At 42.1% G+C, this 18,919-nt stretch overlaps 2 protein-coding genes across 2 annotated transcripts; both read right to left on the reverse strand.

Moving 5' to 3' along the window:
* Positions 1-4,496: 4,496 nt before the first annotated feature.
* On the reverse strand, positions 4,497-5,448 carry LOC119903769 (olfactory receptor 6N2-like). The gene has a single exon (XM_038720013.1). It carries the CDS (start codon positions 5,421-5,423, stop codon positions 4,497-4,499), a length of 927 nt encoding a protein of 308 aa, XP_038575941.1. The 5' UTR covers positions 5,424-5,448.
* A 9,641-nt stretch (positions 5,449-15,089) lies between these two features.
* On the reverse strand, positions 15,090-16,015 carry LOC119903770 (olfactory receptor 6N2-like). The gene has a single exon (XM_038720014.1). The coding sequence runs from the start codon at positions 15,993-15,995 to the stop codon at positions 15,090-15,092; it is 906 nt and encodes a 301-aa protein (XP_038575942.1). The 5' UTR covers positions 15,996-16,015.
* Positions 16,016-18,919: the final 2,904 nt, after the last annotated feature.

Here is an 18,919-nt window from a genome sequence, read left to right on the forward strand (position 1 = left end):
AAAAAAGTCATATTAGCTACTCTAGCCTACTGATTACTGGGTGATATAACGCAACTCTCTCACGATGAGTCCAAGCATCACTGGCACTAACGGCCGGAGCTTCTTTCTGAGTTTCACATTGCTGTTTTGCTTTATCTGATGCTTCAATTAGCCTAAGTCAATGTAGATTAGTTTGCAGTTTAAAGCTTTTTGCTGGTCACACAAAGTTTGACGAAATTTGAGTGGTGCGTTCAGTAGAGCAACCTTAAGATGATTAGTAACTAATAAGATTACTGTTTTGGAAATAGTAATCTGTCACACTATTCTTTACTGGGAAAAGTAATATTACAGTATTACTGCCCAACATGTTACGTACCGCTGATGCGCGAGAGCGACTGTGGTACACACTGCGCAGGTGTGGAATGGACAGCTGAACGCAAACGACCATCCTTGTTGATACTTGGAAAGGAAGAAAACTTTACACACGTCAGCCTGTAGATGTCCTCAAATCCATTCCATTTCACTCGGCCAGCTCCTGTAGCCCCCCCCCCCCGCTTTTTTTTTTAAATTACAGATCTGAGTGATTCACGTGGGTCCGATTTTCAGGTCGGTAAATCTGGAATTCCGGATTAATCCGGAAAAATCACCATCCATCCATCCATCTTCATCCGCTTATCCGGGGTTGGGTCGCGGGGGCAGCAGCTCCAGCAGGGGACCCCAAACTTCTCTTTCCCGAGCCACATTAACCAGCTCTGACTGGGAGACATCAGCCACCCGCCTGAGGAAACCCATTTCGGCCCGGGATCTTGTTCTTTTGGTCATGACCCAGCCTTCATCACCATAGGTGAGGGTAGGAACTAAAATTGACCGGTAGATCGAGAGCTTTGCCTTACAGCTCAGCTCTCTTTTTGTCACAACGGTGCAGTAAAGCGAGTGCAATACCGCCCCCGCTGCTCCGATACTCTGGCCAATCTCCTGCTCCAATCTCCCCTCACTTTTTCACAAGACCCCGAGGTACTTGAACTCCTTCACTTGGGGTAAGGATTCATTCCCTACCTGGAGCTGGCACTCCACCGGTTTCCTGCTGAGAACCATGGCCACAGATTTTGAGGTGCTAATCCTCATCCCAACCGCTTCGCACTCTGCTGCGAACCGATCCAGTGAGAGCTGGACCCCATACTCCCGCAGCACCTCCCACAGTATCTCCTGGGGGACCCGGCCATATGCCTTCTCCAGATCTACAAAGCACATGTAGACTGGATGGGCATACTCCCAAGCCCACTCCAGGATCCTTGTGAGAGTAAAGAGCTGGTCAGTTGTTCCACGACCGGGAAGAAAACCACATTGTTCCTCTTCGATCTGAGGTTCGACTATCAGCTGAACCCTCTGTTCCAGCACCCTGGAGTAGACTGTTATTGGCACACACTCTCTGGTCCCCCTTTTTGAAAAGGGGAACCACCACCCCAGTCTGCCAGTCCTTGGGCGCTGTACCCGTCTTCCATGCAATGTTAAAGAGACCTGTCATCCAAGACAGCCCCTCCACACCCAAAGCTTTTAGCATTTCTGGGCGGATCTCATCAATCGCTGAGGCTTTGCCACTGTGGAGTTGTTTGACTACCTCAGTGACTTCCTCCAGGGCAATTGACGAGAAATCCCCATCAGCCTCCAGCTCTGCCTCTACTAGAGAGGGCATGTCAGTCGGATTTAGGAGTTCCTCAAAGTGTTCCTTCCACTGCTCAATTACCTCCCCAGTTGAAGTCAACAGGGTCCCATCCTTACTGTACACAGCTTGGACAGTTCCCCGCTTCCCCCTCCTAAGATGGCGGACAGCTCTCCAGAAGCACTTTGGTGCCGACCAAAATTCCTTCTCCATGTCTTCTCAGAACTTCTCCCACACCCACTGCTTTGCATCTGCCACAGCAGAGACTGCTGCCCTTCGGGCCTCTCGGTACCTTGCCTCTGGAGTCTTCCGAGACAACAAATCCCGGAAAGCCTCCTTCTTCAGTCGGGCGGCTTCCCAGACCACCGGTGTCCACCACGGTGTTCGAGGGTTACCGCCCCTTGAGGCACCTAAGACCTTGAGACCACAGCTTCCCACTGCGGCTTCAGCAATAGAGGCTTTGAACATTGCCCACTCATGTTCAATGTCCCCAACCTCCACAGGGATGCCAGAAAAGCTCAGCCGGAGGTTTGAGTTGAAGATCGCATAGACAGGGGCCTCCTCCAGACGTTCCCAGTTCACCCGCACTACCCGTTTGGGCTTATCGGGTCTGTCCAGAGTCTTTCCCCACACCCCTCACTCTAGGCCTGGATCCAGATGGGGGCCCCGGGCTTCCTCTGGGCAGGGTCTCTCCTCTTCCTCGTCGTTTCATCAGGTGTCTTTATGAACCATTCTCAGCCTGGCCCCTCACCTGGAACCACTTTGCCTTTGAAGACCTTACCAGGAGCACTAGGCTCCAGACAACACAGCCTCCAGGGTCACCGGGGCATGCAAACCTCTCCACCACGATAAGGTGATGATTCCCAGAGAGGCGGAAAAATCACATCCCTGAGAACGGACAGCATTATAGGATGTGAGATTAAAATAAGATGGCTAGGTTTTAACTCAAACAAGTGTAAACACTGTGCGTTTGAAACAAACTTAAAAAATTACACTACTCATCGTGCATATAGATACTTTTTAAACACAATTTCACATTATATGATTACACACAAATAACAGTAAAATATCCTAGGGTTAGTGAACACTATAACCCAGGGGGTTACATATGTATAATAAGGCTTATAAATAAGATAGCTACTTTTTACTTTTACTTGAGTAGATTTTTATAACGGTAAACTTCAATCATCAGTGTAACTACTTTTACTTAAGTACAATATTTTAGCACTCTTTCCATCTCTGGTCTTATATTCTTACCCACAATTGCGTGTGCCAACACCAATGGTGCATAATGGAAAGGCAGAGAACCAACCCATGTGTAAAAGGGGACCAGATGGGGGGCCTGCAGCTGTGCAGGTACAGACGAGGTCACAACAGCGTCACATGACAGAACAGTAAGTACTGAGTGAGTCAGCGAGAGACATCCTGCAGGTAGAAATGGACGAATGACCACGGGGAAGACCAGGAGGCTGCCGTGCAGACAGGGGAAGCCCTTTGGACTGTTCCCTGTAGTGCACAAACAGGCGCTGTGAACGGTGCCAGGCCGAAGTTTTTTTGTTGGGTATGTTAGTGAGGTAATTTGCTCTGTAGCTTCTGTTTAAGGCCCAATACTTTTGTTCTCATTTTGAATGTTTTTCAACATTCAATTGTGTGGAAAGATTCAGTTGGGTGTTTCTCCCATTTTTTTTAAATCTAGACCTGTGAGTGGACCCCACATTTCACTCCCATAAAGGGCAATTGTTTCCAGGACCGATGTGAAAATCTTTAGCCAGATTATTTTTTTAAATTATTTATTGGTTTATCAGTTTTAATATTTATTCTTATTGCATAGAAAGCCCTCCTTGCTTTGTCCCTCAGATCTTTCACAGCCATGTTGAAGTTTCTCATCGTAACCACGTTTAATCCCAGATATGTGTAAGGTTGTGAGTTCTAGAGTTACGCATTGCATCGCCTTCTCTCCACCTGACACTGAGGCCAAAGAGAAGTACATCCAGACTTCGCTGGCAGCTGGGCTTATCCATCCCTCCTCCCCAACCAGAACTTTTTTTTGTTCTCCCACAGGTCTAACTCACTTCCAGGACATTTATGGGCATCAACCTTCCCTGTTCATTTTGGATTTGCACCTGGTTATGTTACTGACTTGAGCCTTTTTGGCTATTCTCATTCTTATAAACAATTACGAGAAGTAATTTCAGATGTTCGTTCAAAATCCATAATTATTAAATCAGCCTTCCTCAAACTGTCAGACTCTGTCTTTCTCCTTCAGTTCCATGGCTTTCCTTCAGGCTTGTGGTTTGCATGGCAAAGTATCCGTTTCTACACATTGCAAATAAACCTGACAGGTGACCATAATTATTTAAAAGCAATAAATGTGGTTTATTTAATTTTTGTTTTGTTTCAGATGGCACAGACAGTCACAGTCTGTTCAATAAGGGCACGAGGTGTTTGTAAAGAACGAGGATGAATTCCATTTTTGTAAATGAAAATACAAAAAAAACAAAACAAAGAATGATCTGTACCACAGACAGGTGTCCTTGTGTTTGAGGCTGTTAAAACTCAAAAGATTAACAGTATAGCTTTTTATAATGTTCACATTTTAAAAATTTAAACTATTTACAGTCAATTCTTTATAATTATCAACTAACCCTAATATATATATATAAATAACATATTCATTCACAATGTAGGTTTGGTTTACATTTGAATTACAATACATATCAAGGTCCAGAAATATACAATATTCTTCACTCTGCATTAATCATAGAACCAATCCTTTAAACTACATACAGAAAAATCCTCCATTAATAAATAACGAAAGAAAAGAAATGTCTGTGCATTTGTTTTCCGTGATAATACATCAGATCGTTTTGGCTGGACAGAACAGCTTCTTCAGGTGTTTAGAAATTTCTCTCATTTTTAGTCCATACATGATTGGATTAAAGAGAGGATGATACATTACTATTTGTAAAGTCATTATTAAACGTACAGTTATTGGAAAGTCAGATTCCAGTCGAACTGTGATGACATCATATGCACACAAACAGGAGAAGTTGATTAAAACTATCAGATGGGGTAAACAGGTCTGTACAGCTTTTTTCCTGACTTCTCTACTACTTCGATAGGTTATTAAAAATATCCTTGTGTACGTAAAAAGTATGAAAAGAACAGGAAGAAGTGCAACATTTAGCAAAACTACCATATCATATATTATTTGAGCTCTTGAGACCACACATTGAAGTTTATAAACTGTATTGTTGCAAAAAATAGCTTTTAAAATAAAGCTACAGAGTTTTTGATTAGCACTCAGTGCAGCTGGCACTGCAACCTGAGAGGCAGGCAGAATCCAGGCTAAAACCAAGAAAATACAGACAGTAGTTTTGTTCATGATGGTTGGATATTGCAGAGGTTTACATATAGAAACATACCTGTCATAGGACATGGCTGCCAACAGTAAGAATTCTGAACCGCCTACAGAGTAAAACATATGAAATTGAAAGAGACAGGCTGAATAAGATATGATTTGTTTATCAGATAAAACATCAATCAACAGCTTTGGGTAGATAGCAGTGCAGAAAAGAACAGAGTTCAATAACAAAGCTGCAATAAAAATGTACATGGGCTCGTGGAGGCTTTGGTGAATCCAGATAAGGTACACAATAGTACAATTACTGCAGAGTATTAGAATATATACTGTCAACATAATCACAAAATAAAGAAATCTGTATTCGTCCACTTGCACATACCCTGCAAGAGTTACATATGTTACATTGAATTCATCCTCCATTAAGCTTATCTGAAGAAATATCACTGTAATTTTAAATTACAGTTACCTTAAACACACTTAGAGTGTGTTCATCTTCAGAATCACAAAGTGAACTGTTTGATTCAATAGAAAGTATTTTTATCAGATTGGGTCACTCTATGGATCTCATTAAAACTTGTCACCAAGAACTATTAACTTGTAAACAACTTAATTAAACTCAAGAGAACTTGTATGCAGTTTGCTCAGTGGCTGGGAAAACTTAATGTTTCAGGAGACCCAGAGGCTGGGGTAAAAAAAAAAATATATATATATAAAACTTTGACTGGTCAAAAGTTTGGAGGAGAAAGTGTTTTTTGTTTAAGTATGCACAGGAATCATGCCATGTTGATACCATAGTGCCAGTGGCAAATTATTTTCTACAGCTATGATTGGTACTGATTTATGTTATCCTGCTGTGGTGTTCATGCATCCTTGGTATTAAAGTTTGAGTGCCTGCCAAGGCCTTAGGTTGTCAACAACATGTTGATTCACTCTTTCCAAAATGTGCTGCAATTAGGCTACGGTGCTAGCCTTGCTAATCCAAACCACAGGTGGAGTCAGGCACACAGCTTGCTATATCTTTCTCTAATTTTCAGTCTAACATGGCTAAATGGGAAAACAGACTGTTTAGTGGAACTGGCCAGCTACTCGCTAGTTCAGAAAGACAGCAAGAAACAGAACAGTGAGAAGGTGGGAGCTTTAAATTAAATTAAAATAGTTTAACCCAGGGCATGTTACCACAAAGGCAGAAATCTGCACGCCTGATGTTGAGCTGTTGGCAATCGTGTTGAGGTCGTACTATCTGTCTTGGGAGTTTTCAGCCGCCATTGTCGTCACTGTTTACATTGATTTAAGGTGGTGCCAAAAGGTCAATAGCCAATAGGTCATGCCTGACAAGAGACAGAATTCTGAACTGCCTCTGAATGAGTAATATACAAACCACTGAAAGAGACAGGTTTAATGTCTTGTCTTTCCACTGTTCAGCCTTGTTTGTTCTCATTTTCATTTGGTATGTTCAGCCTAGTTTACTTTTAGTAAGTGTTGGTTTGTGTTCTCTGTCTGGTGATTGTTTGAAAGTGTTTAGTCTTGCATACTTGGATGTTGGCGCTGTAATGGTGACAGGTGAAGAGCGTCTTGTCGCCGTTAAGTTTGTCTAGTTATTTAAGTGTGTTCCCGAGTGCAAGTGTTTACCTGATTAATATCAGGGTTTCTATGAATGTTTGCCCTTTCTGGACGTCATTATTATAGTGAGATCAAAGCTTGTAAAGTAGACTTTTCATGTTGAGGAAGTGCGAGCTGCTGTGGGCAGTTTAACTGCTAATGGCATTATCTGGGAGTCATGGGGGCAAAATTCTGCGGTACAACCGGGACGACCTGCTGCTTCTGCAAAATATGAATTATCCAGTACCAAACTTGGACAACTGCGGAGAGTTGATACAGAGACAACGCGGGCTGGGCCGTGATTACCGGCGGAAATCTCCAATGAGGAAGCGGGGAAGGAGAGGTGGAGTGAAGCAGAGGCTGAAAAGGCTTATCGGCACACAGAAGAGACCACCGTGCCCCTCCATTATACTTGCCAGTGTTCGCTCCCTACATAATGAACTACAGGCAAACATATCATGCCAGTGGGTATACAAAGAGGCCAGTCCGGTCTGCCTCACAGAAACCTAGCTGGATAACACGATCGTGGACTCCGAGCTCTCTCTGGACGGATTTGGCTCTCCGCTCAGACTGGACCGGGACACTGAGCAGCCTGAAAAGACACGGGGGTGGGTTGTGCGTGTATTTTAATAAAGACTGGAGTAGACCTGCTAATGTCTCCTGCTGTATAACTGATCTAGAGCTGCTTGCTGTGTCATTCAGACCCAAATATTTTCCCCGAGTTTGGTCAGCTGGCTCTAGTATTTGTTTACGTCCCCACCTCTGGCAACATCACATGCGCGGCACAGGTCATAGCTGCGTGTCCATCAGATTGAATGTGCATTTACGGATTTTAATGGCTACAGGCTAAACAAGACACTTCCAACCTAGCAACAATGTGTGACATGTGCCACCAGAGGTGACAAAATAATCGACTTCTGTTATGGGAATGTAAAGAATGTATACAAAAAAAAAACCCACCTTAGCACTGCAGACCATAATGTGGTCCATCTGATCCCTACTTACCGTACAAAACTGCAGAGAGAAGGGGTGACCAAGAAGCTGGTGAGAAGGTGGGATGATAATGTGGCTGAGTCTCTACAGGGCTGGTTTGACTGTACAGACTGGGAAGTGTTATCTCAGGGGAACAGCCTTGAGTCTGTGGAAATGCTCAGGTGGTATGAGAGCCCAGGTTGCTCTGATAGTGGCCTTCAGCTCTTCTGTATTGCTGGGTCTGGCGTATCGCATCTCCCTTTTCACAATACCCCATAGATTTTCTATAGGGTTAAGGTCAGGCGAGTTTGCTGGCCAATTAACAGGGATACCATGGTCCTTAAACCAGGTACTGGTAGCTTTGGCACTGTGTGCAGGTGCCAAGTCCTGTTGGAAAATGAAATCTGCATCTCCATAAAGTTGGTCAGCAACAGGAAGCATGAAGTGCTCTAAAACTTCCTGGTAGACGGCTGCGTTGACCTTGGACCTCAGAAAACACAGTGGACCAACACCAGCAGATGACATGGCACCCCAAACCGTCACTGACTGTGGAAACTTTACACTGGACTTCAAGCAACGTGGATTCTGTGCCTCTCCTCTCTTCCTCCAGACTCTGGGACCTTGATTTCCAAAGGAAATGCAAAATTTACTTTCATCAGAGAACATAACTTTGGACCACTCAGCAGCAGTCCAGTCCTTTTTGTCTTTAGTCCAGGCGAGACGCTTCTGACGCTGTGTCTTGTTCAAGAGGGGCTTGACACAAGGAATGCGACAGCTGAAACCCATGTCTTGCATACGTCTGTGTGTGGTGGTTCTGAAGACTCCAGCTGCAGTCCACTCTTTGTGAATCTCCCCCACATTTTTGAATGGGTTTTGTTTCACAATCCTCTCCAGGGTGCGGTTATCCCTATTGCTTGTACACTTTTTTCTACCACATCTTTTCCTTCCCTTCGCCTCTCTATTAATGTGCTTGGACACAGAGCTCTGTGAACAGCCAGCCTCTTTAGCAATGACCTTTTGTGTCTTGCCCTCCTTGTGCAAGGTGTCAATGGTCGTCTTTTGGACAGCTGTCAAGTCAGCAATCTTACCATTATTGTGTAGCCTACAGAACTAGACTGATAGACCATTTAAAGGCCTTTGCAGGTGTTTTGAGTTAATTAGCTGATTAGAGTGTGGCACCAGGTGTCTTCAATATTGAACCTTTTCACAATATTCTAATTTTCTGAGATACTGATTTGGGGGTTTTCATTAGTTGTCAGTTATAATCATCAAAATTAAAAGGAATGAACACTTGAAATATATCAGTCTGTGTGGAATGAATGTATACATTATACAAGTTTCACTTTTTGAATGGAATTACTGAAATAATCTGAAAGTCTGTTTTTATCTCTGGTCCCATTCCTACAATTGGTCGCGGTGCTGGCCGCTTCAGTAGAGTCCTTGGCCTACACAACTGGCTCCAGTCCGCCTGCAGGGCTCATCGTGTGTGTTATGTGGATAATTGTAATATTTTCTGGCAAAGAATGCCTCTTCTTAAGACAGACGGACTTCACCCAAACAAACGGGGCTCAGAAATGTTAGCTGCTCACATACAGCATGTGGTGTGGTGAATGACTTTTCATTCATGCAGCACACCTGGACACACCACCGCTCACTGAACAGATCTCTGCCTCACTGCCACAAACAACTGTCTCCACCTGCTGGCATGTAAAACTGTCTCTTCCCAGCGTTGTTCCAAAGACTTCTATTCCTGTCATCATCAGGCATAGACCAGTAAACCGAAATGTGCACATCCCACACAGAAATATTAGTAATCTCTTAAGGATTAGGACAACTGCACCAACTCCAGCACCCAGAACAAACACATTTAAAATGTGAGATCACTTTCAAGTAAGACTTATCTTAAATGATTTTATCTTGTCTGCAAATCTAGATTTTATGTTTTTAACTGAATCCTGGTTGCAGATGAATGACTATAGCCAGCTAGCTGAACTGTGTCCGCCTCAATATGATTGTTTTAGTCAACCGAGGGTCAGTGGTTGTGGTGGTGGGCTAGTGAGCGTGTATAGGGAAAATTTAAAATGTTATCAAGTATGCTGTGATGAATTTAACTCCTTTGAAGTTCTCACTCTTAAACTTGGAGGGCTGCAACCTATCATATTTGTTATAATTTATCGCCCCCCAAAACTGCCTGGAGAATTTTTATCAGAACTTCCTATAATTTTTATCTACTCTGGTTTTAAATTATGACAGAATTGTTCTTTGTGGCGATTTTAATATTCATGTTGATGACCCCAACAATGTTAATGCAACTGACTTTTTAAATATGGCCACTTCTTTTAACTTCAAACAACATGTCAAAGGGCAAACTTGGTTTTTACCCTGGGTGTCAGCATTTCCTCTGTGGAATTAGTGGACATGACCATATCTGACCACAGATGTATTGTTTTTAGCTGTGATTCGCCTGTTACTCATGCCATTCTTCTTTAATGAACAAGGTGTTTCAAAGTTTTGTGCATTCTTTCAGAGCCAAAGCCAACACCTGTCTGATTCCAACACCAACAATATGGTTGATCACTTCAATCATATCTGCTTGTCGTCACTAAATATTACTGCTCCTCTAAAGGTTAGGCCTACGTCTAAAGCTAGTAAGCAACCCTGGATAAATGACAGCCTTCGCAGCCTCAAAAGGGAATGCAGGAAAGCAGAGCGCAGATGGAAAAAATCCAGTCTCCAAGTCCATTACCTCAGTCTGAAGGATTTATTAATTAACTACAATAACATGGTTAAGGATGCGAGAACACACTATTTTTCTGAACTCATTACTACACATAAACACAATCCCAGGTTTCTGTTTAAGACTGTGGATTAGCTGGTAAACCCAACCCCTCCTTGGGCCTCAGCTGGAAGTAATGATGACTGTGAATTGTTTTTATCTTATTTTACCAATAAGGTGGTGTCAATCAGAGCCTCTATTACCCCCGCGGCCTCTTACTCAGAGGTTCCTCACCAGCAACAAGAGAGTTTTAACCAGTTTCATCCCATCGACTTGTCTGAGCTTTTAAAAACAGTATCACAAATGAGAGTGTCCTCCAGCCCACTTAATGTAATACCTACAAAGTTTTTCCTGAAAGTAATGGATTCTGTTGGGCCCCATTTGATCTCTGTTTTCAACTGCTCCCTATCTACTGGTTGTGTCCCTGATTATTTTAAAACGGCTTGCGTGAACCCACTTTTAAAGAAACCTGGTTTAGATCCCTCCCTCCCACATAATTTTAGACCAATTTCAAAACTGCCTTTTATTGCAAAGATTCCAGAAAGAATTGTGTCCAAACAGCTGCTCACTGTACTGGAAAATAACAAATTATCTGAAAAGTTTCAGTCTGGTTTTAGGAAGTACCACAGCACTGAGACTGCCCTGCTTAAAGTCACCAATGACCTTTTAATCTCTGCTGATGAAGGCATGTGCTCAGTCCTTGTACTCCTGGACCTTAGCGCTGCTTTTGACACCATTGATCACAACATCATGTTAGACAGACTGAGGCACTGGGTGGGGATCTCTGGTACTGCCCTAGAATGGTTTTCATCCTACCTGTCAAATAGGAAGTTTTGCATGTCTGTAAACAACTATGTCTCTTTGTTCTGTCCAGTTAAATATGGTGTGCCTCAGGGGTCGGTCTTAGGACCCATTTTGTTTTCCTTGTATCTGCTTCCCTTTGGACATATTATCCATAAACATGGCATTTCTTTTCATATTTATGCTGATGACACACAAATATACTTGCCCATCAGATCCACAGGCCCTGGAATGCTGAGTTCACTTAACATCTGCCTTTGTGAAGTTAAAAAATGGATGTCAAATAATTTCCTCCAACTGAACTCAGACAAAACAGAAATCCTGGTCATCGGGTCCCAGCAGATGGCAAATCAAATACTGCCATCTGCTGGTTCCCCAGTAAATCACATTAAGCCTGTGGCAAAGAACCTTGGTGTTTGGTTTGATAGTAATTTAAATTTCGAGCAGCACACCACAAAGCTTGTTCAATCATGTTAGCTTAGAAATATAGCAAAAATTCGATCTATGTTAACTTTTAAGGACACAGAGACCATTTTACACGCCTTCATCTCATCACGCCTGGATTATTGCAACAGCCTTTTCACCTGTTTAACCCAAAAATCTATTGATCGACTCCAGAATGTCCAGAACTCAGCTGCCAGGCTTTTAACCAGAACAAAGAAATATGACCACATTACTCCTATTTTAGCTTCATTACACTGGCTCCCATGTATGTTTTAGAATTGACATTAAAATTCTATTGATCACTTTTAAAGCTCTTCATGGCCTCTCGCCTTGTTATATTTCTGAACGTTTAGTCCCATACGCAGCAGCACGTACCTTGAGATCCTCGAGCAGAGGTCTGTTGTCTGTTCCAGAGTCTCGACTGAAAACTAAAGGGGACAGAGCATTTGCTGTCAGGGCCCCGAGGCTCTGGAACAGCCTGCCCGAGGAAATCAGGTCGGCTGAGTCAGTGAACTCTTTTAAGTCCCTCTTAAAACATACTTTTATAGGAGAGCCTTTCCCGATCTTATTTGACTGTATTTTATCCCTTTTATTTTATTCTATTTTACTAATTTTATATTTATCTTAAACGTGTATTTTAGTCTTTTCAATGTTTTCATGCTTTTATCTTGTATTGTTTTTGTATTATTGTCTCTTGGGTATTATTGTCTTTACACTTGTTAAAGCACTTTGTAACTTGTTTTTGAAAAGTGCTCTACAAATAAAGATTATAATTATTATTAAATAAATCAACTTTGATGATATTCTAATTATATGACCAGCACCTGTAGAAAGGGTTGAATCATATAGATACCTTGGGACAATAATTGATCACAAACTTACCTTCCAACCAATCAGTGGAAACATTTTCTCCAAGTTTCTCCTAACGTATAAATAAAGTTCTTTGAATTGAATTGTTTATGTTTAATTTTTCTTTTGATGTTCAGTTGTGTTTCTGCATTTTGGTCTGGTTCTGTCTGCTCCCCCTCGATTGGTTTCACCTACTTGCCTGCGTTTGTGTTCTGTCTAATTACCTCATGTCCTCCACCGGTACTTGTGTTTAAATGTTTGCTTGTTCTGTTCAGTCTTTGTTACGTGCTCGTCTTATGTTGAGTGTTCCTGCCTATTCCTTGCTTATGGATTATTCTGACTCGCTTTGGATTATGTTTTGTTCTGATGTACCTTCGCTTGAACTGTTCAATTAACTTTTTGTTTAAATAAATATTATGTTGAACTGCATCCTATATCGCCTATATCTGCATTTGGGTCCACACTAGAGGGTTGCATTGGGATCCATCAGGTCCTGCGGGACCCATCACAAATCGCATGGGAGCAGGCGGTTTTAACTCCACTGTGGGTGGGAGTGGGCGCTTAAAAAATTAAATAATACTGCGGGTCCCAGGATTTAGCTTGCGTTGATAAGATGGAGTCAACAAATGAAGTTGAAAAGATGATAAGCGGCTTCTAAAATACAATACCAAAGAAAGGCAAGTCTGAAATTTGGAAAATGTCTGTTATTACTGACAAAAATGACTGCATTGATTTATGTCGGTATTCTGAACATTTAGCATAGCCCAAACATCTGTCTATTTTTCACTCTGCATGTCACAACGTTTGCGTGTGCGGGCGGTAGTGGAACACTTATGTTGCGGGAGCAAGGAAACAGTCCTGCACAGGGCTTCAGTCCACACCTCCTTTTCTTACATCTGCACTCAGCCTCTCATGACAGAAGAACGTAACTAGTCATGGACCCAGCATAAACGTATTCCACAAGATTTATGGACATGTTTAGATGTGTAGAGGAGCAAGTAACCAGGGTTACAAGGAGGCCATCAGCTCCATGTCTCGGGGAATGGTGCTGGTCAAGCCTCGGCTCAAGGACTATTTATCTAGCCGGGATGCTGGTTTCCTCTACTCAACTCCCCCACACTAATTCAGTGCCATGTGCCAGCTAACAGGTTGCCTGATCCCCGGCCTACTAGCTGCCTTCTGGAGCCTCAGCCAGCTAACCCCCTGCCAGTTTCCTAGCCTGCTAGCGCCCTAGCGCCTAGCCACCCATCTGCCCTCCCGTCTGCCTGCCTTACCCACCATTCAATGACTCTGGGACTATGACTGTCCTGGCCTACTTTAGCTTTCTAGCTTAAAGGCTAGTCTTTCCCTCGGTTCCAAGTCTGATCCACCTCTAGTAACGCCAGCTGGAGGACAATGTGGATCCCGCTGCCGAGCGGTACAGACGTTAGCCCACACACCCGCTGTCCCGTCTTGGCTGACTCCTACCCCAGAGGACCAGCTTGAATTCTGTCCAGCAAACACCCCCGACAACCAGCCCTCCTTTGCGGGTAGTCTCCTCGCCATCTTCCATGGTGGACATAGGAGGCGACCTGGTCTTCATGGCGCCAGACGCCAAGACCAGTTCCAAGGCCCTCCGTCAGTTGCCGTCAGGAGGACCTGTGAGTGGACTCCATATTTCACGCTCAAAGAAGTCTACTCTATGAGAAGTGCAAGAATTTCCTCTGCCTGAAGAGGCTATGCACCCATAGGTTGATTGATGTGGATCAATCTCCGGGGACGCACACACTGCTACACATGCTTTATTGTGCGCATGTGAAACATCCATCCATCCATCCATCCACCCATCCATCGTTAACCGCTTATCCTGCGTACAGGGTCGCAGGGGCTGGATCCAATCCCAGCTTACATCGGGCGAAAGGCGGGGTACACCCTATACAGGTCCATGTGAAACATTCTCTTCATAATTAATTTGTTGATGAGGGAAAAACATACATTCATGTAAGGGGGGACCAAACCCACAACCCTTTGATTATTAAGACCTGTGCACTAATGACTGAGCTAACTGGTAACTTAAACTAATCTGCCAACCCCTGACCTCCAGTCTACAGCTTTAATGACACTGAAACAATACAACAATGGGTTTTTATTTATCGTTTTTCTTTTAAAACCTGATGGTTTTACGACTGTTTACTTTGTAACATGGATTTTGACATGGAGTGCTCTATAAAAAATAAAAATTACATTAACTAGTAATCTGAGTTCTTTCAAAATCCAGAATTATTAAATCAACATTCCTCAGACTGTCAGACTATCTTTGTCCTTCAGTTCCATGGCTTTCTTTCCTTCAGGCTTGTGGTTTGCATGGCAAAGTATCCGTTTCTGTCCACTGCAAATAAACAGGTAACCATAATTATTTAAAAGCAATATATGTTGTTTATTTAATTTGTTTTGTTTCAGATGGCAACGACAGTAACTCAAAAGATTAGCAGTATAGTTTTTTATAATGTTCACATTTTAAAAATTTTAACTATTTATAGGCAATTAAGTCACATAACATTCATTCATAATGTAGGTTTACATTTGAATTACAATACATATCAAGGTCTAGAAATTTACAATATTCTTCATTAATGAATGACAGAAGAAATGTCTGTGTTAATACATCAGATCATTTTGGCTGGACAGAACAGCTTCTTCAGGTGTTTAGAGATTTCTCTCATTTTTAGTCCATACATGATTGGATTAAAGAGAGGATGATACATTACTATTTGTAAAGTCATTATTAAACGTACAGTTATTGGAAAGTCAGATTCCAGCTGAACTGTGATGACATCATATGCACACAAACAGGAGAAGTTGATTAAAACTATCAGATGGGGTAAACAGGTCTGTACAGTTTTTTTCCTGACTTCTCTACTACTTTGATAGGTTATTAAAAATATCCTTGTGTACGTAAAAAGTATGAAAAGAACAGGAAGAAGTGCAACATTTAGCAAAATTACCATATCATGTATAATTTGAGCTCTTGAGACCACACATTGAAGTTTATAAACTGTATTGTTGCAAAAAATAGCTTTTAAAATAAAGCTACAGAGTTTTTGATTAGCACTCAGTGCAGCTGGCACTGCAACCTGAGAGGCAGGCAGAATCCAGGCTAAAACCAAGAAAATACAGACAGTAGTTTTGTTCATGATGGTTGGATATTGCAGAGGTTTACATATAGAAACATACCTGTCATAGGACATGGCTGCCAACAGTAAGAATTCTGAACCGCCTACAGAGTAAAACATATGGAATTGAAAGAGACAGGCTGAATAAGATATGATTTGTTTATGCTTTGGGTAGATAGCAGTGCTCAAAAGAACGGAGTTGATTAACAAAGCTGCAATAAAGATGTACATGGGCTCGTGGAGGCTTTGGTTGATCCAGATAAGGTACACAATAGTACAATTACTGCAGAGTATTAGAATATATACTGTCAACATAATCACAAAATAAAGAAATCTGTATTCGTCCACTTGCACATACCCTGCAAGAGTTACATATGTTACATTGAATTCATCCTCCATTAAGCTTATCTGAAGAAATATCACTGTAATTTTAAATTACAGTTACCTTACCTTAAACACATTTAGAGTGTGTTCATCTTCAGAATCACAAAGTGAACAGTTCGATTCAATAAAAAGTATTTTTATCAGATTGGGTCACTCTATGGATCTCATTAAAACTCGTCACCAAGAACTATTAACTTGTAAACAACTTAATTAAACTCAAGAGAACTTGTATGCAGTTTGCTCAGTGGCTGGGAAAACTTAATGTTTCAGGCGACCCAGAGGCCGGGGTAAAAAAATAAAAATATATATATATAAAACTTTGACTGGTCAAAAGTTTGGAGGAGAAAATGTTTTTTTGTTTAAGTATGCACAGGAATCACGCCGTGTTGATACCATAGTGCCAGTGGCAAATTATTTTCTACAGCTATGATTGGTACTGATTTATGTTATCCTGCTGTGGTGTTCATGCATCCTTGGTACTTCTTTAAGTTTGAGTGTCTGCTAAGGCTCTAGGTTTTTGACATGTTTATTCAGTCTTTCCAAAAATGTGCTGCAATTAGGCTAGCTAGACAGTTCACTCTTTATACAAGTTCCAGAAACCATAAAATGAACACTGGATGTGTTCAAGTAAGTAGTGGCATATTACAGCAGTAGCCTCATCGCCAGACTGCTGCTGTGTTGGGAATCTAGGCTGGAGGCTGACAGGTAACAAGTCTATTATTGAAGAACAGTTAAGTGAGGGGGGTGCTGACTGGTTGGGGTAAAGGGGTTAGTCCAGGGTTTGTCTTGATAGAGTGAACTGGCAGGAGTGGAAATATGGTTGCGAAAGATCTGAAGACTGAGAATACCAGAGTGAAAAAGGAGGTAGGCTGACAAAACAAGAAGAATAACGGGCATCAAGCAAGTTCACTGGCTGGTACACAACACAATATACAACAATCCAGTGGAGACTGGATATCAGCTCTGGGTCCTAAAAGGAGTTGATTGCGTTGATGCTAAAGAGGTGTGTAGATTGCTTAATGGCCACAAGCTCATTGACATTAAAGGCCGTTTGCAGCAGAATGTCATATTTTACAAATGAAGGTTAACTGCACTCACCTAAAGGATTATTAGGAACACCATGCTAATACTGTGTTTGACCCCCTTTCGCCTTCAGAACTGCCTTAATTCTAGGTGGCATTGATTCAACAAGGTGCTGAAAGCATTCTTTAGAAATGTTGGCCCATATTGATGGATAGCATCTTGCAGTTGATGGAGATTTGTGGGACGCACATCCAGGGCACGAAGCTCCCGTTCCACCACATCCCAAAGATGCTCTATTGGGTTGAGATCTGGTGACTGTGGGGGCCATTTTAGTACAGTGAACTCATTGTCATGTTTGAAATGATTGGAGCTTTGTGACATGGTGCATTATCCTGCTGGAAGTAGCCATCAGAGGATGGGTACATGGTGGCCATAAAGGGATGGACATGGTCAGAAACAATGCTCAGGTAGGCCGTGGCATTTAAACGATGCCCAGTTGGCACTAAGGGGCCTAAAGTGTGCCAAGAAAACATCCCCCACACCATTACACCACCACCAAAGTTGCTCTTCTATCAGCTTGAATAGGTCGGCCCATTCTCCTCTGACCTCTAGCATCAACAAGGCATTTTCGCCCACAGGACTGCCGCATACTGGATGTTTTTCCCTTTTCACACCATTCTTTGTAAACCCTAGAAATGGTTGTGCATGAAAATCCAGTAACTGAGCAGATTGTGAAATACTCAGACCGGCCCGTCTGGCACCAACAACCATGCCACGCTCAAAATTGCTTAAATCACCTTTCTTTCCCATTCTGACATTCAGTTTGGAGTTCAGGAGATTGTCTTGACCAGGACCACACCCCTAAATGCACTGAAGCAACTGCCATGTGATTGGTTGATTAGATTAATGAGAAATTGAAGAGGTGTTCCTAATAATCCTTTAGGTGAGTGTATAATATTAGACAAATACCAAGAAGTAAAACACACGATCCAGGCTGAAAGCAACACAGCTGCAGCTGACAAACTGAAATTGCAGATTGTGCAAATGAATAAGTTAACAGGTGAATAATATGGCGTGTATGATCATTTTAGCCTTATTCTTTCATCTGCAGCGGCTGCGTATCTGCATTTCCACATTAAATGCCTCGGGCACTAATTAAGTGGTCATTGGAATTCCTCGTCACTTCAAAAATCAGATTTATTTATTAACATTTATCACTTAGCAGAGCATTCAACATGTTCCAAACATTCTAAATTAACTTCATAAAGCTACAAAACAAAAATCCCTTAACAGGTGGTGAAAGCCTGTAATCTCAACCAAGGCTTCAGTTCTCAACAGTTAAAACTCCCCCACATCACCTGCACCTAAATAGCAAAATGTGGGGCAGTAAATGACTAGTCACTGTAATAAGAAACAAATGCAACATAAATTTATAATAATACATATAAACCTAAATATTTTGGTGATGTAATGGTGTTGCCATTTTCCAAGAGAGCTGATTGGTCAGTATGTGGTACTTTTATAAAGTTGATCTCTTATCTGGAACATAACGTGCTCTGGAGCAGGTTAGCCATTCAGCATAAGTCTCCATGGCGATGTACCTCGATAAGATGTGAACCACCGTTGTGGTGCTGAGAACCAGTTAACCTTGAAGTTACCTCGCTAATGTCGTGTTAATGTTCACAGGATGGACGATGGCTTCACTCGCAGGGGTCAGAGGCCAATTTATTCCTGAGCGTTGGCTTTGATATGAGTTAGCCTAATATATAATTTCCAATTTTCAAACGACACCATGAATTGATCTGATAAAAAATATTGCTAGGGACAATTCAGTAGTTGCTGGATGTAACTTTTAAAGGTTCAGTGTGTAAAATTGAGTGGCATCTAGTGGTGAGGGTTGTGAATTGCAACCATCT

Source organism: Micropterus salmoides, unplaced genomic scaffold, assembly GCF_014851395.1.
Source record: "Micropterus salmoides isolate LMB-PRFRI ecotype aquatic unplaced genomic scaffold, ASM1485139v1 Ms_hic_scaffold_15, whole genome shotgun sequence".
NCBI lineage: Eukaryota > Metazoa > Chordata > Actinopteri > Centrarchiformes > Centrarchidae > Micropterus > Micropterus salmoides.